Source organism: Eretmochelys imbricata, chromosome 3 (genome assembly GCF_965152235.1).
Source record: "Eretmochelys imbricata isolate rEreImb1 chromosome 3, rEreImb1.hap1, whole genome shotgun sequence".
NCBI classification, from domain to species: Eukaryota; Metazoa; Chordata; order Testudines; family Cheloniidae; genus Eretmochelys; species Eretmochelys imbricata.
Window position 1 is genome coordinate 93,076,480 of NC_135574.1, and position 27,611 is coordinate 93,104,090.

The 27,611-nt window shown below is 41.0% G+C and overlaps 1 protein-coding gene across 1 annotated transcript in view; it reads right to left on the reverse strand.

Annotated features, from left to right (window-relative positions):
* Positions 1 to 20,890, reverse strand: part of TBC1D32 (TBC1 domain family member 32) — a 180,305-nt gene extending 159,415 nt beyond the window's left edge. The window contains 9 exon segments of the mRNA XM_077812143.1: positions 1,106 to 1,167; positions 1,259 to 1,362; positions 1,498 to 1,576; positions 3,596 to 3,715; positions 5,168 to 5,239; positions 6,792 to 6,969; positions 8,418 to 8,579; positions 15,171 to 15,325; positions 20,837 to 20,890. Coding sequence (XP_077668269.1) covers positions 1,106 to 1,167; positions 1,259 to 1,362; positions 1,498 to 1,576; positions 3,596 to 3,715; positions 5,168 to 5,239; positions 6,792 to 6,969; positions 8,418 to 8,579; positions 15,171 to 15,325 — 932 coding nt within the window. The 5' untranslated portion in view covers positions 20,837 to 20,890.
* Positions 20,891 to 27,611: the final 6,721 nt, after the last annotated feature.

Consider the following 27,611-nt stretch of genomic DNA (forward strand, 5'->3'; position numbering starts at 1 on the left):
CTCTAAGACTGTGACTAATTAATTGGAAGAAACCAATATCTTTATATGAGTAGTATACTAAATTAAAGAGAAAAAGAATATGGTGCCAAAAAAAAGGCATAGTAGAGCACAAAAATGATGTTTTGTACATACAGTAATCATCCTACATGTTTATTCAGAGAGTCACAAATGGTAGGGCCAAAAGGAACCACAATGATAATCAAGTCTGACCCTCTCCATAACATGGGCTATAGCATTTCACCAAGTGGTTCCTGAATCAAGCCCATAACTATGCAGTGAAACAACTGACAATGCAGATAATCCGTCAAGCAAGGCCTGACTGAAAGGGTTACTGAAATTATGCAGAGACTGTAGAGTGAATTCATTTCCTCAAGTGTCTACACAGCTGGACTGCACCCATTACTACAACCTATGGATAGCATCTCTCCTTTAAACTAATTTCTTCAACACAGCCTTTTAACTCCTTTTTCCTCATTCCCATCCAAAAACTGCTTTCCTTATATAGACCCTTTGTATGTGCACAAGAGAAAGAAAACAAGGAACAATAAGAGATACACTGAATATCACTACTAGTTCCACCACTTCTTTTGTCACCCTCCACCCACCATTCCTCGTGGAAGCGGCGGCCAGTACACCCCTCGGCCTGCGCCGCTTCCAGTAGCGAACCGCGGCCACTGGGAGCCGTGATCAGCCAAACCTACGGACATGGCAGGTAAACAAACCGGCCCAGCCCACCAGGGGCTTTCCCTGCACAAGCGGCGGAACAAGTTTGGGAACCACTGGTTTAGGTTTTAAAATTCTCAGGATAGGGGCCTTGCCTCTTGATTTGTAAAGCATCCGATAAAATAAAATAGTAATGAAGGGAAGGAGTAGTAGACCACTGTCCACAGTGAGCCTCTAAGTAGTTTTGTGATCCAGTGGATCCATGCCAGACAGATCCACTGGCCATTCCCCATCGCATGCTCAACTAGCTCTCAGTCCCTCTCCATTGCCCCCACAATCCAGACATTTAGATATACATTACTAATCTTCTGATAAAATTCTATGCCTTTAACACTAATGTAAAAAATATTTATCTTAGAAATACTGATTCAAGGTGACATACTTTTCTGGATGACGAATCCAGAAAGAGGGAACCTCTCTTTGGTACTCATTTAGAAGACGCACCTGTGAACATAAAGGTTATAATTTTTTTAAAAAAAGAGTTAATAATATTTCAATAATTAAAAAAAATAAAAGGGATAGAAAACTAGCATACCTTTTTAAGTAAACGAATTATTTCTGCGTTAGTTATGTCTATACCATCTGAAATAGTAGGAACACAGTTTTCTCCAGAAAGAAAGTACAATTCTAAGTGTTTCGCTGAAAAGAGAAGGAAAAAAAAACAGTATTACTAGTAATACAGACCTCATTAAGATGTGATTTTTTTTTTTAAGGTGATTTCTGAAAAGCATATGAAACATGAAAAACTCTTAAAACAAGATTAAATGCACATACCTAGACTTGTATAGACTTCCCTTGTCCTAGTTAGTGGAGAAGATGAAAAAGTCTTTGCATAGAATCTCAAAATTTTGTCCTAAGAGGAAAAAGAAATAAAATTAGTAACCCATGCTCAAATAACCTTATTAGCATGGAGCAAAATATGGTACAATTAAAATTTATTGTGTGTTATGCTCAATATTATATATTACTTAAATAGTACTAAAGATGCACCTGGTGCATTACAAGCGTACAAAACAGGTCTGTGGTCTCAAGAACCTTCAATCTAAAAGTAACAGTGCCCTGATCTTGCAATTTGCTGCTCCCTAATGAAACTGCATTGATCTATGCAAGCACAGGATCAGGGCCTATATTAGTATATTTTAATTGTTTTAATGTCATACAAAATGCAAGTAACTTACACAGTAACACTAATATATGAAGATTATCCACTGCTTTTAAACCAATGAAAGCACTACTTAGGAATAAGGAGAGAGATAAATGACAGCAGTTGACGCAGCTTTAACTATTTTAGTTTTGGCAGATATGAAGGGCACCTCCAGACTGAAAAAAACCCACATCACTTCATTTGCATTGCTTTTTCCACAGGAGATATGCCCCAGAGATCATGCCAAAAGCAATAAAGAAAGCATCATACTTTTTTTCTGAACAGTGCATATGCAACACTGTATCTTCATGATGTATTATATCTTTTGTGACAATAAGAAAATACACCGCTTTACTGTGAGAGATTACCATCACATTTTATATAGTAGTTCGGCAATCTTGTTAACAAAATGATAAATATATTTTATGTTTATGCTATTGCAGAGAACAAAGCAGAAGATACAACTTAAATAACATTCCATGCACTTAACTTTTAAAGTGCAAATTTAATATACCACAGTCAGCACTATAATACAGAAATAATAAAGTTCTCTTCTGAATAGAAAAAAATCCTTAGTATATTCATTTTAAAATTAGTCCCGTCAAAATGAGTCTACACAAAGCAATATTTGGATATCAGTCATATACCAACTGATTTAAATGTGAATTGAACTGGCTGCATAAAGCTTGTCGGAAAAATGGCAACTGAATGCAAATACTGCACTATATACCTGTGAGGTTCCAACAAACATATGTAAACTCTATGCTGAATAATTTGTCGGGTCTGATGTGAATTGCAGTAATCTCTGCCAATCTGTCTCACTTTTTAAGGTTCTTTATCTCTTCACACTCTAGTCCAAGTCATGGCCTCTTAAACAATGATCTTCAGGTTCAGATAATCAGAATTGGACCCAGTTTGTACCACATTCTACCGGAATGGGAAGCATGGTACGTTCTCCAACTGATTGATATTATAACATGTAGATTAGTTTTCACAGAAATTAATTTGACTGCCTAAAACTAATGTAGGCTGACATTTTCACAAGGACCTAAAGAAATTAGGCACCAAATTCCCACAAAAAGCCAATGGATGATGGGCATGTTGCTCAAATTTATGCCTTTGAAAATTTCTCCCATTAATAGCTCTTCTAAGAGTTGTGGCACTCCTCCAGGCTATACTGGAGTGAACTTACTGAATAAAGCAGTGTGCACTACACTAGACAGACATAGTAATTAAAAAGTGTTACTTTTTACTTTTAAAAAATGATCTGTTTAACCTCAATGACTAATGAAATAAGATTGGAGAAAGGAGGTCTTTGTTAAAGATTCAATACAAACACCCGCACCCCTTCCATTAAAGTCTGAGAACACATAAAAACACATCCTCTGAGACCTCTAGCAAAACACAGATATTTCTAAGGGCAAAATAATCCGAAAAAAATCTATAAAAACCAAAAACAATATTTAGGCTTCTTCATACATTATAAAAAAAATCAATACAGGGAACAAGTCCAGTTATTACAGAATCCTGTGCCAGTCACCTTTAAATCAAGTGCTGGAGAAACCTGGTAAGCTGTTTTACCTCAAGAACAATTTAACTGATAAATATACAAATTAGTTACCTCCTGCCAGAACACTGGACTACCATGTCACAAATGTACATGTTTATTCCTGTGAACTGTTTAGTATGGATAAACATCTGATTGCTACATATAAACCATTTGCTTACGCTGGAATCAGGATCCGAGAGAGAAATTGTCAGATGTTTACGCAAATTAGACCAACTCTCACAGTTAAGTACATCAGAGGGAGGCACAGAACATAATGTCTGCATTGCGTCATGGCGCACCTGAAATAATCAAGAAATATAAACAAAACAATGCTGTTAACAGCACCATTACAATGAAATACTTAAAAATGTGATTTTTGAGGGGAAACGGTCCATAGTGATAGGACACAAAAAGCAAGAATTCAAAAAAACAAAAACAAAAAACAAACTCATACCTCTTCTACTAGTAGACTGTTAAGATAATTTGGACAAAACAGTGAGGACAACACAAAAGCATATATTTTTTTAAAAAACATAATTAAATTAATCTAAGGATTATGTGGATTCCTATTACTATTTTGCTCTCCTATGGCAATTATATATTTTATCAAATACAAGATTTATACGAGATCATTACATTGCTTTACTTTATTAATCAAATGCCACAACCTGGAGTAATAGCATTGCAAAAAATAAACAACAACAAAAATGAAGCAATTTACTGCCAGACACCTTTCAGGGACATGCTGGCCGCTGCTTCCCGCAGCTCCCATTGGCCAGAAACAGCGAACTGCGGCCACTGGGAGCTGTGGGGGGCCACGCCTGCAGACGGTCAATGTAAACAAAATGTCTCGCAGCCCGCCAGCAGATTACCCTGATGGGCAGCATGCCAAAGATTGCCGACCCCTGCGTGGGGGAAAGTATTGTTGACCTGACCCTATCCCACTTTGTGACAAGACCTATGCACTATATGCAGCATAGGCAAGAGCAGTAACGCAAGTGACCTACAGGCCTGCATCCTGTAAGACTTAGCTTAAGCTAAGAGCATATGCTGGGCCATGGTATTTTGACCCAGATAACAAACTAGGCCAACCTTTCACCCTCGCTCAAGTCCCTAGCTGTCTATTATGTACAACCCCCCCAAACCTGCAAAAGCCCCTAGACAAAACGCTGCCACAAGCATACCACAGATCTTGATAATAACAAAGTGCATCAGCACAATGCTAATTATAAAACTGTTTACCTTGGCTCCTTATAAGCTTTATTAACAATGCTTGAGTGATAAAAAAATTAAGGAAATGCATCATTTACTGAAATGTAAAAAACTGGTATTATAGGGGCAGGACAAAAGGAGACTGGTATTATAAGGGCAGGACAAAAGGAGACCGGGGTGGCACCTGTGTGTGACCATCTGTGTCTCCTTCTCCCTGCATGCTTGTATTCAAAATAAAAGGACCTCAGACTGTTTGAACGATAGTTACAGTTGCAGCCATCATTCCATCGTTTTCCACAACACCAGAAATGGAATGATGGCTGCAACTGTAACTATCGTTATTATTATTTGTATTATTGTAACTATAAAGCTGAAGTCCATAGGATGAAATCATGGACCCACTGAAGTCATTTACAGTTTTGTCATTCATTTCAGTGGAGCCAGGATTTCACCCATGTTTATCTACAGGTGCCATATTCTCAAATATACCATAAGTTTTCATTTTTATGAGTGATATTCTAGATATTCTTTTGACTTACCTCCTTAGGCTGAGCAGGGTCAAGCCTTTCCACAAGTAGCTGTAATTGTTCTTGATTCATGAATGTATAACTCTGTAACACACAATGTAAAACGTTCACTTAGTAAATCCTATTAAAATGCACCATTAATGACTAATCATCAGACTTTATGGATATAAAATTTATTTTTGAACAATTAGGATGTTAGCATTTATCTTAATGAAACATTAAAGTTGAGATTTTAAATGGCCAAATTTCAGAAAATGCAAACTTGAAGTTCCAGTAACAAGATTCTGTCTTCTTCATTCTGCCTCTGTATTATAAAATTATTATAGAATGCTAGGTAATGTGGCATGCAGTTAATAATATAGCATAGTATTGCATGTTGGAAAAGAAATACATATGTAGTATTTTACTGTTCTTCCAGTAAAAATGCAAAAAGTTAAACTGAATATTGTGTTTATGTAAACTTTACCTTGTTCTCACATTCTTTGCACATATTTTGCAGATTATATGTGTCCACGCACTTGTATGCTCACAGATATTGTAAATGCAAGGAACCATGTTTTCCATTACTCTAAGGCAACAGAACTGCGAAAGAATTTACCCTTAGCTTAGATTCTGCAGCCAGATTCTTCTGCATTCATTTTTTAAAAATGATTCAACTCTGCTACTACTCAACTGAAAAGATTCTTCAGATATCATCTTTAAAAAAATCACTTCAAGGTTCAGACCATATGTGAAGATATTCAGACAAAAGGGTAACTTTTTGATAAAAGGTATAATCAATTGAAAACTGGGGTTTACAGTGAAAGTGCCATCTCATCTTTAATTATAACCATCACTAGACACCACTGTAATGGAGAACCATAAACATCAAATTAATCAAGATCACAAGTGTGGTTAGATGTTGATAGATATTTGGCTGTGTGTGTGTTCCCTTGCAGTGCTGCCCCAACCCTGCACAGACAGCTGGCATGGCAGACTTTGAGCGAACCACCCAATAACCACAAGATCCCTTAAGGGATGAAGGCACCCAGACATGTTTATTATCAATGAAGTACGGTACTAGTATCCCGCAGACTCTACCGTATCACTAATAGATGTATACCCATAACAATGGACCAGCTCAGTGAACCGTGGGACTTTCCGTTCCTCCCTAGGTTAGACGATGATACTCGCTCTGAGATATATATTCATACCCCAATACAAGCAAACTAATACTGCCCCTCTGACATAGTTTGTTACTGCCCCCTGACGTGGCTAGTTATCATCCATCACTTTGTACATGTTGGTTTGATTAAAACATTTAAATTCTGTACTGTCATCCTGACCATATCTTTTAAGAGGGGTCAGTGTGTTCCTGTTATCCTTGGGGAATGTTTCTGTACCATTCTTGATATTTTGATGTTCTGGTACTGGTACCACTTAATATCAGGATGTGTTTGAGTGAGTACTCTGTGACTAGCACTTCTTTAGAATATGTATTTCTGCAATATTAGCCCTGTTCTTGCCAGATTCTGTGAGCAGGTCCTGCCTCATACCAGGCCTCTGATACAAAGGCTCATGTCTCAGGCTCTCTTTCTACTACAAGTATAAGTTTCTTACTTATTTCACAATACAGGTCCAGATCGTAATATCATACCCGATTGAATGATGAGTCACTATCAGAGCAGTTGTCTGTATAGTAAGCACTATGTTGCTCTTTCTTGGTTTTCCTATGCATCTCCTTATTACGCATCTGATCTTCTTCAAATTTGTTAATCAGAGATTCCACCACCACCATCATGACATTCTTCAAGGAATGCATCATTTCTCTGTACCTTCGAAGTCAAGGTTATGTTAATACTAAACATAAAAATCACTAATTAAATTATAATGGAATAAGGCATGCCATTGCATTTACATTTCACTCAATTTACTCAGTGAACTAAAAAGGTTTTAAAATAAATAAAAAACACTATACAGATCCCAAGTAATTGTGCATGCAAACTTAAAAACTACAGATATATACATTTTAAAAATAAACCAAAAAGCTTTTAAATTTTATGGCTCTCCTACAACTATTCAAATAACAATACTAAAATTTATAACAAACAATATAGGGACCTGCATTCCCAGTTTTGTCACTAATCTGTACTCTGCACTCAGATGTCCTTCAATAGGAATAATGTGCAAGCCAACAGCAGAATACAGCCCCCACCATTACCGTTGTAATGTGGATGTGTAATGTGTAATGTGTAATGTAGTGGAGCCTGAGCGGCTCCACTAATTAGGTGAGTGGCCCTTCATTCTTTTGCGTGCGGCCGCCCAGGTGCACAACTTAGAGGGAACTATCCGCGGACCACCTGAATGGAGCTTGCAGACCACAGTTTGAGAACCTCTGCTCTAATGAATCGTAACGACTGTATCTTACACAAATTTGAAATTTGCACCACAAAGGCTCATTAGAAAGGCCTCCAGTCCTAAAGGGTTCCTTCCAATGCCATTTTAAAGTCTATGGGAAGGGAGGGAAATCAAGAGAATCTGCAAAGAAGGGATGGCTAACCAGGTTGTAAGAATTATCTGGCATATACATGGGCTTTCCATTTAGGTCATGCCTTCACTAAATAAACCACTATCTCAGGAAACTGGCTACAACTCACACGTCCCCTAATATGATTATAAATATGGTTCTGATGTGTAACATAGACCAGAGAATTTGTATGCAGACAGGATTTAAAAGAAGCTCAACTAACCCACTTTAGTTGAATTACAGCTTTCAACATACGTATATCTAGATAATCATGTTCTATGCCCACTTAAATCTATAAGGAAATTAAAAAATTGTGCATGAACAAATTATTTCTCAGATACACACATTTATATTTGACAAAGACCACATTTCTCTCATAGGACTATTTGTAAATCAAGTCTAAAATTTAAAATACAGCTATTTGAGTTTAAGTGCCACCAAAATCCTAAATAACCCCCTAACCCTACAAAGTCAGAAATCTTAAATAGTTCAGTGGATTGTCTTCAAACTTTCCTAGATAGAAATATACTTTCATTTCCAAGATAAGATAATCATGGGGAATTTCAACCCAAAAGGCAATCTGTTAGGAAAGTTATAAATGACAAAAAAGAAATAGATTTTAGAACCAAAGTACCTTCATCCATAAATATTCCAATTAAGATATGAAAGGAAAAAAGAATAAGTTGGGCCAGACAATCCTGCCAACTGCATATTTTTAAAAATGGAATTTTATATGTATCCTGTGCACATACTCACTCTTTTGATTCACGAGTCTTCTTAGTAACATGTTGGACAAGAGTGTCATAACCAGATCCTTCACCCTGATTTTGAGCAGAGGTACATTTTTCTGTTTCTTCTTCAATCACAGAGCCCAGGGTGCTACATATGTATTGTCTAAGGTATTTCACAAACTCATAGCTGCAACAAATATCCAGAAATTAAAATGCAATGTATTTCATGATATTCATCTTCCAAACATTTTCAACATTACATATGCAACATTTTTCCAGCAGACATATCTCTTTAAATATCAGTACTTTTAAGAATTAAAGAGGAGTTTTTCAACTGAGTGAAAAGTTCAGCACCAAACCGGGGGTGCTGGAACAATTTGTATAGGTGGGGTGCTGAGGGCCATTGAACCAAACTGTAAACCTTGTATATGATGGAAACCATTTCAAATCAGGGAGTGCTGCCACACCCCTAATTCCAGAACCTATGCACCAAACAATTTTGCTTTCCTTGAATGTCTTCAGTATCGGTATATCATATGAAAGGGATATCTCAGTAAGTCATAATTCCCTTTTGTGCCTATGAAAATCTTCCCCTAAATGCAAAGATCTATATTGATCAAGGCTGCACAGTCAAAAATCATAGTGTTAGTAAATGGAAAAGTTAAGGCTCTAAGAAGAACATTAACTTGAATGCACTGATAAAAAAGTACCTTGAAGCATACACATTTATGACAATTAATAACAACTGATCCAAGCTATACATGTAACTAGGAAAACCGGAAGAGAAAATGACCAAATGAAGGGAACAGTGTTTTATGGCTGGGAGGAGAGAGGAAAACTGCTGCAACAGGGAACAAGGGACCAGCATGACAACGCTGACTCATCCTCCGCAAACTGGATGGGCAGAAGGGTTTAAAAGGGGCCGCCCTCTGTGCAAAGCCCCCTTTTACACGGAACAGGCGGAGGAAGCACCTGCCCTCCCTCCCCTTTAGGTGTTGAAATACCAGGTTTGGTCAAGACCTGCTGTGGGCAGTGCGCTAGCCACCGCTTCTTATGGCAGGCTTGAAAGGAATTTTTCCCTTACCACCAGATTGGCATAGGTGGATTTGGGGTTTTTTCGCCTTCCCTGCATTGGGTTCAGGAAGTGCTTTTTTCATGCATGGCATGAAGAGCAGTAGGCTGTATGTCACAACTCATTATTTAAGTGTGGGGCGGATGTCCAGTGCAGGTACTCCACAGGGAAGGTATACAGTGACCAGATAAATGGCTTAGAAAAGGATTTAAAAAGAAAAGGGGAGGGACTCCTCAGACTGATATGGCAGGAGCCAACCCCCTTTTCTTATAGCCCACCTTAAGCCTCCTACAAAAGGGAGTGGATGCTAAAATCCCAGCAATGGATTGACTGGGTGGATCTGAATGGAAAAAGAGGGGGAAGCTGGCAAAAGCACACCAGGTAATTATGGAATGAACATGGGGTTACCTGGACTGTACAGTTTTTTATCCGCCGGGTAGTCCCACACATCTAATAATAAAGTTGCAGCCTGATTAAATCCACATCAAATGTCTCCTGTCCGTCTTTCGGTATAGCTGGACAACAGCACATATAGGCTATGCAATTGAATTAAAACTTGTTCAAAGCTTAACTTTTGAGTTTCCTGACTTTTTTATTTTAGCTTTGCAATCTTCACATCACATTAATGTAGATTAATTTAAATCTCTTGCATTTAAATTACTGGAGTTAGTCAAGGAAAAAATCTTCCAGCAGAACTAGTGAGTTCTTGAACCAACCAGTACACAATTCACTAGTTGCATGATCATGCCCCTCCAAGCAAGAAACATCCCCATTCAGGACAAAAGTTGCTTATGTCATTAAAGCAAATGGGACATAAGCATGTGCTTAAGTGCTTTACTGAATCAGGGCATGTCTATATTTACCTGGAACCTTAAGGAAATTTTCTGTGTTGTAGTTTCATTAAGCAATTTTCAAATAGTCATAACTTTGTTAAATTAGAATCACTGGCTTTTCAAACAAACAAAAGGTAACAGTCCACACTGAGGACTAGTCTGTAGCTTCACACTTATTTGAAGCAACTATTTTTTAAAAAGTTGTCCAGACTACATGAGCCATATAATCTTGATAATCTGTTTATTTTGCATTAGGGGCAAGACATACAGCAAGTTACCACAACAGTGACTGTGCAACAGTTGTTTATGGGATTACACTACATTTTCATTGTATCAAATGTGAATACAAGGTGAGAGTATGTGAGCAGGTACTTTGTGTGAATTGAGAAGGATCAATATATGGAGTGGACGTGCTTACATATGGTGTACTGGCTTTTAATATGAACTATCCAATCCTGGAAAGTGCACATGAAAACAAAAGCAACTGTTGCAGTTGCAGGAGTAGTTTCTTTTTTCTTGAACATTTTAAAAACGAGTAAGAGAGTCAAGTCATTTTTGTTATCAACTATTTCATATGATGTTCTTTTCATCAGATTAAACTTCTGGCTACCTGAAGTCACTTTAAGTGTAATGGCTCTAAATTATTTCCTGTTCCATTTATTCCCTTTCATATTTGATTGTCACTGCTTGTAGAGGTAACATAAATGCAGCCCAAGGAAAAATGTAACTCTTTAGCTTCTCTGTTCATTTTCTGTCTCCCCTTTCACTTGTTTATAAGGTTAGCTCAGCCATTACTATTACTATAAAAAATAGCACTATGGCACTCTGCCGAATGAAAGCTTTTGTAAGTCTTTTTTTTCTCACTTTTTTTTATGGCTGGGGTGTTTGCAGAAAATGTATTTTTGAAGTAAGTGCTTCATTCTCACAAATAATAATAATAATTTAGAGATCACAGCACAGTGTATTTGCTGCAAAGACGGTAGTCCTAAAGACAGACTAAATGTGTTTGTACAGTTGACACTACAGTGTTGCTCCTTGCAGCATTCTTTCATCTTTTTCACTAGCTCGTAACAAAATGGAAAAGACAAATTTCTGCACAGGCCTGCAAGTTCTATTCAAGCTATATTGTTGGTGTTCCCCAAGTCTGAAGAAAACAAGGTAAATATGATTATTTCAAAAAAAAAAAATCTAAGGTTCTAGATTATTGATGTGAATCAGCTTTGACTGAACTTTGGAAAGAGAAATGTCATCCATTCTGTCCTTCTGCAGCGGACTCAAATTAAGGGCTCCATGTTTCCTGCTGTTCAACATCAAGGAAGAAAAGGGTAAAGGAACACCTCAAAACTTAAAGGCACTGGGGGAGCAGAGTCTCCATGGCATATTGCCACCCCTTTGCGAACCAATGAAAGCCCATCTAGACCACCAGGGATCTATGGTTCAGTTGAAAGAAGAATGTCACAGGGGTACAAATCCAGTGCAGTGACTGTGATCCATGCTCCCATCAAGCATTACGAAATTCATTGCAACAGTTAATTCTGGTCAGATTAGAATTAAGTATCTTTGACTCCAAACTGTATTACAGCACAGGCATAAGAGATGGGGGACAGTCAATAGTAGTGTGGCTCACACAGAAACTTGCTAAGAAGAGGGAAAAGCTGAGGACCCCCAAGAAGCTAACCCTCATCTTTGGCTGCTTCAGATTGAGACTGCTTTCCCCATAGCATTTCTAGGATCATCTCCTTTCCTCGCTTCCAATCCCTCCACTCAATTTCTTTGAGCACAATGAGCTCCAGAAGATGAGTTTTGTAGAATTTTCTGTGTACTTTTGCACCATTTGTGGAGGGGAGTATGTTGCCAGAAGCTACAAATGCTTCTTCAGAAACATCAGAAAACTTAATTTCACATTTTATAATGTGAAAGTCACCTTATTCTAATGAAAACGTGTTATTGTCCAGAAATTAAAATGTAATTTTAATACTGATATCTGTGCAACCACTTTTCTTTTCGTGTTCAGTATCTGCTGATCTAGAGCAGCAGTTCTCAATTGAGGGTCTGGGGCCCCTTCAGGGGCTGTGAACAGGTTTCAGGGAGTCCATCAAGCAGGGTCAGCATTAGACTCAGTGGGGCCCAGGGCAGAAAGCTGAAGCCGGAGCCCCATCGCAGCAGGGCTGAAGCCCAACCACAAGCGCAAGCAACTTAGCTTCATGGGGCCTCCTGCAGCATGGGGCCACAGACAATTTCCCTGCTTCATACCCCCTAATGCTGGCCCTGGATTTTATATACAGAACAACAGTTATGGCATAGGTAGGCTGTGGAATTTTTATAGCATGTTGGGGGGGACCTCAGAAAGAAAAAGCGTGAGAACACCTGATCTACAGCTCAAATTCTGAGTGGCTGCAGCGATATTAGCATTAAAATGGCATTAACAATTGCATAATACAAGTTACAAGTGTAAAATAAATTTTAAAAATAAAACCATTTAAGACTTAAATAGCCTTGGAAAGCCAGTTAATTGACCAGTTAAATAATGTCAGATAACTGCCTATTATTTGATCATGGTCAAATATTCCAGGAAGAATTCCTCAATGTAGGCAATGGCCTACCTTTTTTTATTGCATCCTGGTGCTAGTCTTTCATTTTTTAGAACTTCATTTCATTGTTTTTCACATTTTTCTGAGTTAAAATAACTCAGTTAAGTAATTTGTTTTTTGTAATTAGGCATAAACATCTAAGACTAAGCCTGTTGGAGGCCATAATGTGACAGATTTCTGTTACCAATCTGCCTAGGGCATCAGGTGACCAGGCTGAGGCCGCAGGATCTTTAGGGAGGAGATGATGGAGCACATCACGTAACTGAGTTTTAAAGTTTTATTGATAAAATAATAAAATAACAGCAGAGAGTGCTGGGGGAGGGAGGGGGTTCCCCACATCACTCAGAGGGAAGGAAGAAAGCATTAGTGCCCCAAGCCCTAACCCACTTTCATACTCACACACACACTACCTGAAGCTGGCCAGGCCTGGGTGTAATGTAAGAAGAAGAGAAGGGGTGTGGACGGGAGTTCTGTCCTGTGCGCACAGGTCGTCCAGGGTCCTCTGTTGATCTCTGATTTCCCACAACTCTCAGAAGGGAGTTTAAATCCTAGGTTCTTTTGGGGGCGTTTTGTTCAGCGACCTCTGTCCCCCGTGCTCTTTGTACCAGTTCAACCCGACTCACTGTGGCCTCCTCGGCTTTCCCAAAACACCCCCTTCCCCCCATTGGCCTTTGCCGTCTCATTCTTTTTTCACTGTAATCTCTGCAGCGCTACTCCACCTAGTTCTCCTCTTCTCATGACTGGGGAGCGGGGGGAGGGCGAGGTTGGGTAAAATGTGAATGCAGCTGCCGACTTCTCGTCAAGCCTATGATCTTGGACCGGGGCCAGCATCTTATCTTCGGACTGAGCTAGCTGAAGTATTGAGTTAACCCGTTCTCTGCTCTCTTCCTCCCTCCCCCTTTGGCCTCTCGCAGCCTGCAAAGGAATCTTCCACTTCACACTCACAACTTTGACTCGCCCCAAAATGCTTTGTGATGCTTGCAACAGCATTAGCAACATGCACTGCTGATCTGCCTTCCCAGGAACCCCCCCGGGGGGGGGGGGGGGGCTGGGAGTGTGACAATAAAAAGTCTTGCTTTTTGTTTATTTTTTACTGTTCTAATTAATCAGTGCTTTAAAATATTTTTGACGAACATTTGACTGGTCCACTGACCATTTATTTTTGGACTGCTCAAATGCACAACCCTAAATCTAAAATCATTAACATATGAAGGCATTAAAATTCTAAATGTAGTTTTAAAAATAGCTTAAAGTAATTTCTATTTTTTACTTTTCTGAACTTGGGTGATAGCAAGTAAGTAATGTCAGGTAGCTCGCTACTACTACGGACAACACATCACTGACAGCTAGTTAAAGTATAAGAAGTGCAGATAATGCACTACCTAGTATTATTTAAAGATATTTTTGAGGTCACCAGCTTTTGCAGAAGAAATGAAGGTCACAGAACCCAGGTTTTAACAGTTAAACAGCTTTCAGTTCATCTAAGTTAGATGGCTTCTCTCAGATCTCACAACTGTGTCCTAAAAACTGCCATGTAGCAAAATATATTCTATTGGCTAGAAGCCTGTGCACAAAACCATTCCAATATTGTGTTTGTGTAATGGAGGTGAAGTGCAAAGATGAGTGTGACCTCAAGAGAATTTGAGCACAGTACGTATGTAAATATGTGAGCGTGCATTAGCACAAGTTGGACATCCAAAAGTCATTAGAGATAATAGAGAAGATTTTCAGTTTTATTCAAAATGTAATAGGATTTCTGTTAGAAACTAGAATTTATCTTATCAAATGTATAAAAAGATAGTTGGCTAAGGACTAATTGTGAAAGTTGCCTGTAAACGATCATATTTTAGCCATCTTGCTTGTATTTCACCTACATGAGGAACAATAATAAGGACTCCAACAGCAATTACAAATATTGTCTGGAATCCTTCAATTAGGATTTTTTTCTAGCTCGTTTGTCTCTGAATGTAGCACGTTTATCAGAGTTAATTAAATAAATTTAGAGACAATGGATTTTCCCTGAAGAATCATTTACTCTATTAATAATGTTTCAACCAAAGAAGAAAGAAAATACCAACAGAATTAAAAAAAAATAAGAACTAGGAAAAATATAGTTTATTCAATCTCTGAAGTAACATTCTTCTGGAGCTCATCACTAATAGGGAAGTTTAAAGTATTTCTTAATATATATGTCAATATAGGTAGTAAACATTTTCCCTTCACAGAACAGTTGACAGCACTTAGATGACTCCATAAAATTAAAACAACAAAAATATTTTTACTTGTGAAAATTTTCATCCGTTTCTTCCAAATGTAAAAGAATCTCTTCTGCACATTCCACTGATGGTGCTCCTATGATTTTTTCCTTCACACTCTGCAGTAATTGTCTGAGCATAGACTGTAACAGAGCTTCATCTTCACAAGAGAAATGAGACATCTGTGTGAAACATATGAAAGTACTGTAACTGTACATTTCCCAGGTCTGTTTTCTCAATATCCTAAAATAAGAGTACTACTCTCTCATACAAATATCACTTTTCTTCCTCTGGTCACCAATAATATGAAGTTATACCCTCACTTTGGCAAAAATTGTAATACACATATAAATGCATTCATACACAGAAAGGATTTAATAAGTTTATTTCTCTTTATGAGTGCCCTACTTCAAAATGGCAAAGAGATTTCTTATCTACTTAATTTAAATTGAAATAGGACACTCTTAATCTGAAATAAAGATGCCCACACACAGCCTTACACTGAAATAACTAAAGGTGAGAGAACTACAACTGATTTATTTTCTCTCCAGTTTGTACGCAGACAAGCCCTTGAACACTTACTATTCCGAGGACTAAGCCTGTTAGATAGGAGCAGATATAAAAATATAGGGACCTCCTCACCAATAAGATCTAGAGATAGTACCTGGATGAGAAACCCAGAAGCCATCTCCCAAACCCTCATATACACAAGCATGGCTGAAAAATGAAAGGGTGTTGAGTCTTATTAGGAAGATGCCTTGGGACTGGGACCCCTCTTATAAGCACCTTCTTTCATACCAAGCTCTGACTAATAGGTGCTTGATAAATTTACAGCATGAACCAGTTTGCATCTTAAAAGGGAGAAATGACTCTCTTTTCTCAGTCCGCCACAGAGCCTTCTATAATCTGAAGGATCTCTCCTATTCAACATCCTCCCACAACCTCTGATTTTTGGATTCTCCTCCCCAAGGACCTGAATTGGCTGGTGCTCATAGTTTTCCCAACGTCAAGAGCAAAGTAAAATTGACATAAGTTTTTACTGTCCACATGGCTGTCAATATCTCAGTGGCCTGACCAGAGACTTGTCAATTTCACTCTACAGAGGCCTAAGAAAACTATGAGCAGCAAAAGTAAGGCATTAGATCTGTCTGTATGCCACGTCAGCAAGACATCCTTGCGTCAGCTCATGCTGTGAGGGTTTACTCTTTCATTTAAAAAAAAAAAAAAAGAAAAAAAAAGGCTTTATTTCTGCCTCAAGTAATGGCTTAAGCATCTCGTTCTCCAAGGAAAGTTTCCTACTCCCCAGTGCTGATTGGATTTGTCATTATCTGTATCAAGGAAGGATGATTTTGAGACTATTAGTTTTTTCAAATCTCAAAAGCACCAATCTTAAAACCTGTAACCACCTATATATAAATGAGATATGCAAAGTTAATACAATCTGTACAATGAATAACTGCCACTAACAACCACTATTAACAAATCCAAAAAACAACCACCCAGAACAATTTAAGGACCCACTTTCCGCAAAAGATTTCTAATATTTAAAACCTGAACAATATTTCAACAACAGTCAATAACATTCACAATTTGAGGCATTTATTTAATGATAGTAGAGATTTTTATATTCCAAAAGTGAAATCAAATTGTGGCAAAACATCATTGATTAGTGTCATATTTAATACAATCCAGGGCGTGCAACTCTACTAAAATATTATTTTCAGGAATTATTTTAATTGGTTTAACATTTTCCTTTGCCAAAATAGTAAACTTGTATAGCAACAAGAAAAGGAGTACTTGTGGCACCTTAGAGACTAACCAATTGATTTGAGCATAAGCTTTCGTGAGCTACAGCTCACTTCATCAGATGCATACTGTGGAAAGTGTAGAAGATTTTTATATACACACAAAGCATGAAAAAATACCTCCTCCCACCCCACTCTCTTGCTGCTAATAGCTTATCTAAAGTGATCACTCTCCTTATGGTGTTATCAGGAAGATCTGCATTTAGCCGTATGTAGTGGAAATCTATCAACTGCATGAAAAAACTCGTACAGATACAGACAGATGTCATCTTCCTTTCCAAATGCAAACAGATGGACATCGTACCAAAAAGACTGAAGGTAAAAAATCCCTTACAATCTACATACCACACAGACTATGCTGACAGCTTGTGCCACACGCTCTCAAAGAAACTGCGGAATCACCTGATCAACATCCTCTACAGCAAACAGGGAAAGATTAAGAATGAGCTCTTAAAAATGGATACTCTCATAAAAAACCAACCTTCCACACAAACTTCCTTGTGGCTGGACTTTACTAAAACTAGACAAGCCATTTACAACACACACTTTGCTTCTCTACAAAAGAAAAAGGACACTAAACTTTCTAAACTACTACATGCCACAAGGGGCCACAGCAATGGTTCCCTCAACCCACCCAGCAATATTGTTAACCTATCCAACTATACTCTCAGCCCAGCAGAAGCAGCTGTCCTATCTCGGGGCCTCTCCTTCTGCCCCTCCACCCCCACAAACATGATACAGTTCTGTGGTGACCTAGAATCCTATTTTCGACGTGTCCAACCCAAGAAATATTTCCAACATACCTCTGAACAACATACTAATCCACAGAGACCTCCCTACCAATACTACAAAAAGGAGACTGGACTTCTACATAGAGTGCTTCTGCCAACGTGCACGGGCTGAAATTGTGGAAAAGCAGCATCACTTGCCCCATAACCTCAGCCGTGCGGAACACAATGCCATCCACAGCCTCAAAAACAATTCTGACATCATAATCAAAAAGGCTGACAAAGGAGGTGCTGTTGTCATCATGAATAGGTCGCAATATGAACAAGAAGCTGCTCGGCAGCTCTCCAACACCACTTTCTACAAGCCATTACCCTCTGATCCCACTGAGAGTTACCAAAAGCAACTACAGCATTTGCTCAAGAAACTCCCTGAAAAAGCACAAGATCAAATCCGCACAGACACACCCCTGGAACCCCGACCTGGGATATTCTATCTACTACCCAAGATCCATAAACCTGGAAATCCTGGGAGCCCCATCATCTCAGGCATTGGCACCCTGACAGCAGGATTGTCTGGCTATATAGACTCCCTCCTCAGGCCCTACGCTACCAGCACTCCCAGCTACCTTCGAGACACCACTGACTTCCTGAGGAAACTACAGTCCATCGGTGATCTTCCTGATAACACCATCCTGGCCACTATGGACGTAGAAGCCCTCTACACCAACATTCCACACAAAGATGGACTACAAGCCGTCAAGAACACTATCCCCAATAATGTCACAGCTAACCTGGTGGCCGACCTTAATTATCATATACATTGTAAGGAGAGTGATCACTTTAGATAAGCTATTAGCAGCACGAGAGTGGGGTGGGAGGAGGTATTTTTTCATGCTTTGTGTGTATATAAAAAGATCTTCTACACTTTCCACAGTATGCATCCGATGAAGTGAGCTGTAGCTCACGAAAGCTTATGCTCAGATAAATTGGTTAGTCTCTAAGGTGCCACAAGTACTCCTTTTCTTTTTGCGAATACAGACTAACATGGCTGTTACTCTGAAACCTTGTATAGCAACATTTCATTTTGACCAAACACAACTCAAAATTAGCTCAGGTTTCTTGCCACCAAAAAAAGCATGTCAGAAATAACTTTAAAAAATAGACAGGCTGTATTCCCTATCATATTTTTACAACTCCATGGTGTCCATTCCCTATTTTTAAAAACCTCAGTCTTTCTAAAAATGTAATCAATCTATGCATTCCAAGAAGTCTCTCTGTTATCAGTTTGTGAATTTGATATCTCCACATGTAATCTTGAACCCCTTAGTAAGAGTCATTTAACATTTTAGTGGTTTTATAGCTATATATACACACACACATACACAAGCACACACACCACTTAGTGTTTTTAAATTGTGTAAAAATCTAGAGTATTGGTTAACAGGCACATCTAAAAATTAAAATAAAGGAAGGAAGAGACCATTGCAAAGTATTTATAAAGACATCATGAATACTGTCTCTAGTTTGCTCTGAATAAGGTCATTTGGTTTAAAACACCATCAGCTGAAAGGGGCAACATAAAGGATTTTTTTTTTAAATTGACACTTTGTTGGGTTTTTTTTTTGATTCCCTGAAAGATTTAGTTTCAGAGTAGCAGCCGTGTTAGTCTGTATTCGCAAAAAGAAAAGGAGTACTTGTGGCACCTTAGAGACTAACCAATTTATTTGAGCATGAGCTTTCGTGAGCTACAGCTCACTTCATCATTCAATGGATTCCACTGAATGCATCCGATGAAGTGAGCTGTAGCTCACAAAAGCTTATGACACATCTGAAATGTCAAGTCTACTTTTCCCTGGTTTTGATATAGGACCTCTCAGTTGTGACGTCTATGACCTGTCCTGTAAAATGATCCATGTAGTCAGATCCCTATTCACAGCTCCATAAGAATAAGGGTCCATCCGTGAGAAAAAGCTTGTAGGACTAAAGTTTAACATTCTAAATGAAGGTGCAGGGGTAATAATTTTACCAAAGGCCACCTTAATCCAAAATGTTAATTTATTATTGAAGCTAAATTAATTTTAACAGCATTTTAAAATAGTCTGACTAAAAATTCCTACTCCATTCAATTGGTCGACATTTACTCTCGACTCTTATGATATAATCATTTTGCTAGGACTCCAGACTACAAAGGACCTGAATTTCGAATGGAAACAAGTGGAGGTAATGGGTGGGGAGGGAGTTTTTTGAGGGGTAAGGCAACTGTTCAGGTCTTTCTTATATATTATAAAGAAGCATAAATGGGCACAGACCCATTATTCATTTTGGCAAGGTACCTTTGAAAATTTTGAGAGAACAGCCTGATTTTTAATGTACACTGGTTGCAAACAACAGTACTCTGTGCACTTGACAACATAAATGATGCCAATGACCTTCATCCACATCAATTGCTGAAATCAGAATACGGGCCGCTGTCAGCCCCCCTCCCCCTAAAGAAAGTGATGGTCAAACCTCCAGATTTGAAGCAACTCAGCCGCTTTAAAAAACACTGCCGCAACTGAACTGCTGGCTGCCCCTGACGCGGACGCTTCTACCCCGTTAATGCGAAATGCGCTAGACACCCGGAGACCCAGGGACGAGTTTACCCTGTCGGCTCGCGGCCGCCTCACCCCTGCCAAGGGCGGAGGAAACACCTTTGCTTCGTGGGGCTGGGAACGCGGCTTCCCCGGCCTGGCTAAGGCTCCGCAGCGTCCCGGAGCCGCCTCGACCGGGGCTGGCCGGACAGTAGGTGACAGGGGGCGGCTGGGGCCTTAACGCAGCGCGTTTGTTCCAGCGTTACCGCGGGGCGGGGCGGGCCGGGCCGGGAGGGGGGACTGACAATCACCAAACAACGCGCGACGCACGGACCGTCCCGCCGTCGGTTGGATCGCCCGGTTGGTTGGCACAGGAGCTGGCCAGGCGGGGAGTGGCCGCCGGTCTCCGCTCCCAGACACTGCCCAGACTCAGGGAGCGAGTCACTGAGCCAGGCCCCGCAGAGGGGCACGTGCCAGGCCGGGAGGCGGGGTGGGAGCCAGGCCCCGGGAGGTCTCCGGCGCAAAGGAACCGACAGAGGGCCGGTGGTTGCCCCGCAGCGCGGCGCCGCGCTCCCGGGGGCGGGAATCACCTTGTGACCGCGGCGGGGGCTCCAGCGTCGCTTCTCCCCAACCGCTCGCAGCGGCCGCTCGCGGAAGCTCCGGCCCCTAGCAACTGGCCACGCGCCTGCTGCACCGTCTCGCGGCCCCTTAGCAACATCGCGAGAGGCCTGGCGGGAAGGGCGGGGCGCCGGGGCGGGAAGAGCCGGAGCTGGCCCGCGTGCAGCCGGAGCTTGGTGAGGTTATTGTGGTTGAGGGGAAGTCGCTGCTGAGTGACACATACCCACCCCCCTTCCTCCCTCTCCCCATCCCACCTGACACATCGCCTGGTTACCTTCTCCAAACGTGAGGACGAGCTCTGTGAAGCTGGAAAGCGTGTCCCTTCCAGCAAAAGTTGGCGCAATACAGCATGTCATCTCTGTCCCACGTTGTCTCGTTCATATCCTGGGGCCAACAGGGCCACAACATCGCTGCACGCATCGGCTTTCAGCCACGCTCTCTCATGCTGCCGGCTTTCTCAGGGACTCTCCTGATAGCTGTTCTAGAGCAAAAAGAAAAGGAGTACTAGTGGCACCTCAGAGACTAACCAATTTATTTGAGCATAAGCAGTTGTTGCCCGCAGTTGTTGGCAGTGCCGAGAGGCTAAACAACACCTGAAGTTGGTTCTCTCCCCGGTGTGCTACACCCAATAATCACAACGGGGTGGAGAAGCAGAAAAGTTTATTTGCAGCTGCAAAAAGGTACAGGGAGAATAAAATCTCAAATCCTGCACACAGAGCAGGAAGTTACACAGGCTTTTATACATCCTTTTTCCCAGCATACTTATCCAATAGCAAGCTGCCTTAAGTATCCATATAGCCAGCTAATCCAGTTCCCAGCTAGTTCCCTTGGTCTCTGTATCATTTGTTAAACCATACATAAAGCTGCTTTATTCAGCATTGTTCTTCCATATCTGCCCTGTTTGGCCTTGCTTAGTTTCAGGCAGTCTGACTCTGTAGCATATTATTGCAGATTCTCAGCATAACTGCTGTGTGTGCCTCCAGGCGCGGGGACCAAGGACACTTGGGCCTAGTACGCAGAGCTGCTGCGAGTGCCTCCAGGCGGGGGGGGCCAAGGACACTTGGGCCTAGTGCGAGGGGGCTTCATCGACACTCGTGGTCTTCCATCCCCTCGAGTTACCTAGCGGCCATGCCCCAGTGTCCCCAACACAGTGGTTCTTGAAGCCCGTGGCACACTGGGCAGGAAGGGCAGCCAGCATGTCCCTTGGCCCGCACCGCTTCCCACAGCCCCCATTGGCCTGGAGCAGTGAACCGCGGCCAGTGGAAGCTGCGATCGGCCGAACCTGCGGACACGGCAGGCAAACAAACCGGTCCTGCCTGGCTTTCCCTGAACAAGCAGCAGACCGGCTTTGAGAACCACTCTTCTAGAGCATTGTGCAAAGCAGAGGAAGTCGGAGATCGTACAGAGACAATCTGCTTTCTTGTCTGTCTTCCCTGTAAACACTTAGGGAATGTCTCTGCCCAATACACCCACCCGTTATCATAAAGTAATGGCAAGAGAGCAGAAGTCATGGGTTTCTTTTGCCCAGGGCTCAGTAATTTGGAGAACTTTCCAGGGAAGACCAGAGTTTATGGAAGAACAACCAGACACTACCTAAAACAATTTCAGAAAAATCTGCTGTCTGCAGCTTCAACATTAAGGAATAAAGACCAAGGCCTGCCCACCCTCACTCAGATGAGAAGTTAGTAGACCTGATTATCCTGTCCCTTTGCTATTACATTGGTGTGATTCGTTTGATTTTAGTGCTATTAGTACAGATTTATACCAGTAGGAGAGCAGATTCAGGTACAATGGAGCTACCTGCACATGCATGGATTTATAGTGTAATAGGACAACAGAATTCTCCATGAGAAGAGGGAAATATTATAAAAAATGCATTAAAATTGATACCTACTGAGATTTTCCTTCCTTCAAATAAGTGAGCACCAAGCAAGAGTGGAAGCAGGATTGCACCATAAGTTTTAATTTCCATACCATTTTTCAGCAGATGGTTGCAATAAATAATACAGTGATATAGTACAATACATGTATATTATATAGAAAGAGATAAAGTTGATAATTATTTATTAAATTTCATGCTACATAAATATAATGACTACAAAAGTTTTTAAAATGGCATTTTATTGGTTATCAAATTATAAGTGTTACTGGTATTCTTTTTAAGACCCTTATCCTGCAAATGACTGGGCAAGCTTTGAGTCAACAGGGCTCTGCACATATGGACTCACTTGCAGGTTGGGGTCCAAGTGAGCAATATGTACTTACTAATTATCTGTTGTGAGGTGATACATTGTTTTTTATCAGATTGAAAAATCCACTTGTCCTATCAAGTAGGGTATAAGAAACTTCCTCAGGTGCATGGATGACTGCTGTCATCAGTGAAAGGAAATTGACAATATTTTGATCATTCACACTGCCTGCTCCTAACAGGCTTAGGAAAAACAGTAAAACTAACTGAAGTCTTGTCAGTTTCTGGCTTTTAATCTGAAGTCATTTAAGAAGTTAGATGAGCTCTTGCAGAAGTTAGAAGGATGAAACAAACTGGGCAGGAGGGAGAGGAAGAGTCTAGAAGGAAGACCCCAAAAATGAAGGAAAGAGAATATAGTTTCAAAGTTGTGACAACTACCAGTCAGCTTAATAGGGAAGGTACAGGCACCTAACTCACCCACTCTCACCTTTCTTAGCAACTGGAAAAGGATGCTTGGCTTTTTACTTGCTCACTACTCTTGGACCCTGCTGTCTTTCTCCATATCTTCCATACTGTCCATGCTTACCAGTTTCTGATAGACTTTTTAAGCCTTAATAATAATATAGGACTATATTGTACCCTTCTTCATTAAAATCTGTGGGTGAGAAAGCTTCACAAGGTTCAATTTCAAAATTTTCTTTGGAATGTTCCAATCAAAGTGTTGCCAGAAGATTTTAAACCAATTATATCAAACCAATGAGTCTGCCTAAAAACACTCCTGTTAATTTAAAACCTTTATTCTTAATTTATGTATTCCGGTAATTAAGGTTGTCGTCCGCCCTAAAGGAATTTCCAGGGACAGCCGTGGCTAGCTAACTTCTCTTGAACGGACACGGATACAGCCTTCTGATCAAGAATAGACAGTTAGGCAGTAAATCTTCGAAAACAAAAGTAATATTTATTTAGAAATGGGTGGTTACAGTGAAAGAGTAGAGATAGATATAATAGGGTTACAGTTAAAAAGGGAATGAAGCGGCATGATAAATAAAAAATGCAACACTATAATAACAATTTCAATTAACTTTATGCAAACCAAAAATATGAGCAACGTCGGCCGCATGCTCACCTCTTTCAATATGCTTTATAACATCTAATTTCACTTCTAATGATACACTCTTACGTTGCCTCTTAGACACAGGCCCACTTTTAACACTTGGAACACGTTTTGCACTCATGATGGGTACAGCACAGTATTATACTCTGGGCTGCCCCGCCTCTTCCTGCCCCCTTAGCCCACGCCCCTCCTCTTCCCACCAGTTCCGCCTTCTCCGAGCACTCCACCCCGTTTCCTACCCCTGCCCCCCCCCGCACCTCCTGAATGCCACCTAACAGCTGATTGTGGCAGCAGGAGGCACATGAGGGAGGGAGAGGGAGGAGTTGATTGGCGGCCCTGTGGGCCACTGGCGGATGCACGTACTGTACTGTACAATAGGGGAACATGTTCCAATTTACATCAGTCCCGATCCATGCAAATGACGGATATGCAGATCAGGACCAACATGAATCAGAATTCATTGATTCATTGATTAGCGACGGATATCTGAAACAATGGAAAAAGGTTTCAGAGTAGCAGGCGTGTTAGTCTGTATTCGCAAAAAGAAAAGGAGTATATGTGGCACCTTAGAGACTAACCAATTTATTTGAGCATAAGCTTTCGTGAGCTACAGCTCACTTCATCGGATGCATTCAGTGGAAAATACAATGAGGAGATTTATATACACACAGAACATGAAAAAATGGGTGTTATCATACACACTGTAAGGAGAGGTTTCAGAGTAACAGCTGTGTTAGTCTGTATTCGCAAAAAGAAAAGGAGTACTTGTGGCACCTTAGAGACTAACCAATTTATTTGAGCATAAGCTTTCGTGAGCTGAAGTGACCTGTAGCTCCTGAAAGCTTATGCTCAAATAAATTGGTTAGTCTCTAAGGTGCCACAAGTACTCCTTTTCTTTTTACTGTAAGAAGAGTAATCACTTAAGATGAGCTATTACCAGCAGGGGGGGGGGGGAGAAAACCTTTTGTAGTGATAATCAAGGTGGGCCATTTCCAGCAGTTAACAGGAAGTCTGAGGAACCGGGGGGGGGGGGGGGGGCAGGGAGGGAGGGGTAAATAAACATGGGGAAATAGTTTTACTTTGTGTAATGACTCATCCTCTCCCAGTCTCTATTCAAGCCTGAGTTAATTGTATTCAGTTTGCAAATTAATTCCAATTCAGCAGTCTCTCGCTGGAGTCTGTTTTTGAAGTCTTTTTGTTGTAATATAGCGACTTTTAGGTCAGAGATCGAGTGACCAGAGAGATTGAAGTGTTCTCCGACTGGTTTATGAACGTTATAATTCTTGACATCTGATTTGCTCCAACCCCTCAGACAGAGACAAACACCTACAAGATCTCTATCAAGCATTCTTACAACTACAATACCCACCTGCTGAAGTGAAGAAACAGATTGACAGAGTCAGAAGAGTACCCAGAAGTCACCTACTACAGGACATGCAGATGAACGAGCCTCTGATAGTGTAGCTGATGTGATTAGGCCCTATGATGGTGTCCCCTGAATAGATATGTAGACACAGTTGGCAACGGGCTTTGTTGCAAGGATAGGTTCCTGGGTTAGTGGTTCTGTGGTGTGGTGTGTGGTTGCTGGTGAGTATTTGCTTCAGGTTGGGGGGCTGTCTGTAGGCAAGGACTGGCCTGTCTCCCAAGATTTGTGAGAGTGATGGGTCGTCCTTCAGGATAGGTTGTAGATCCTTGATGATGCATTGGAGAGGTTTTAGTTGGGGGCTAAAGGTGATGACTAGTGGCGTTCTGTTATTTTCTTTGTTGGGCCTGTCCTGTAGTAGGTGACTTCTGGGTACTCTTCTGGCTCTGTCAATCTGTTTCTTCACTTCAGCAGGTGGGTATTGTAGTTGTAAGAATGCTTGATAGAGATCTTGTAGGTGTTTGTCTCTGTCTGAGGGGTTGGAGCAAATCAGATGTCAAGAATAATAACATTCATAAACCAGTCGGAGAACACTTCAATCTCTCTGGTCACTCGATCTCTGACCTAAAAGACGCTATATTACAACAAAAAGACTTCAAAAACAGACTCCAGCGAGAGACTGCTGAATTGGAATTAATTTGCAAACTGGATACAATTAACTCAGGCTTCATAGAATTATAGAATATCAGGGTTGGAAGGGACTTCAGGAGGTCATCTAGTCCAACCCCCTGCTCAAAGCAGGACCAATCCCCAACTAAATCATCCCAGCCAGGGCTCTGTCAAGCCTGACCTTAAAAACTTCTAAGGAAGGAGATTCTACCACCTCCCTAGGTAACGCATTCCAGTGTTTCACCACCCTCCTAGTGAAAAAGTTTTTCCTAATATCCAACCTAAACCTCCCCCACTGCAACTTGAGTCCATTACTCCTTGTGCTGTCCTCTTCTACCACTAAGAATAGTCTAGAACCATCGTCTTTGGAACCAGCTCTCAGGTAGTTGAAAGCAGCTATCAAATCCCCCCTCATTCTTCTCTTCTGCAGACTAAACAATCCCAGATCCCTCAGCCTCTCCTCATAAGTCAGGTGTTCCAGACCCCTAATCATTTTTGTTGCCCTTCGCTGGACTCTCTCCAATTTATCCACATCCTTCTTGTAGTGCGGGGCCCAAAACTGGACACAGTACTCCAGATGAGGCCTCACCAATGTCGAATAGAGGGGAACGATCACGCCCCTCGATCTGCTGGCTATGCTCCTATTTATACATCCCAAAATGCCATTGGCCTTCTTGGCAACAAGGGCACACTGTTGACTCATATCCAGCTTCTCGTCCAATGTCACCCCTAGGTCCTTTTCCGCAGAACTGCTGCCTAGCCATTCGGTCCCTAGTCTGTAGCGGTGCATTGGATTCTTCCGTCCTAAGTGCAGGACCCTGCATTTATCCTTGTTGAACCTCATCAGATTTCTTTTGGCCCAATCCTCCAATTTGTCTAGGTCCCTCTGTATCCTATCCCTGCCCTCCAGCGTATCTACCACTCCTCCTAGTTTAGTATCATCCGCAAATTTGCTGAGAGTGCAATCCACACCATCCTCCAGATCATTTATGAAGATATTGAACAAAACCGGCCCCAGGACTGACCCTTGGGGCACTCCACTTGATACCGGCTGCCAACTAGACATGGAGCCATTGATCACTACCCGTTGAGCCCGACAATCTAGCCAACTTTCTACCCACCTTATAGTGCATTCATCCAGCCCATACTTCTTTAACTTGCTGACAAGAATACTGTGGGAGACCGTGTCAAAAGCTTTGCTAAAGTCAAGAAACAATACATCCACTGCTTTCCCTTCATCCACAGAACCAGTAATCTCATCATAGAAGGCGATTAGATTAGTCAGGCATGACCTTCCGTTGGTGAATCCGTGCTGACTATTCCTGATCACTTTCCTCTCGTGTAAGTGCTTCAGGATTGATTCCTTGAGGACCTGCTCCATGATTTTTCCAGGGACTAAGGTGAGACTGACTG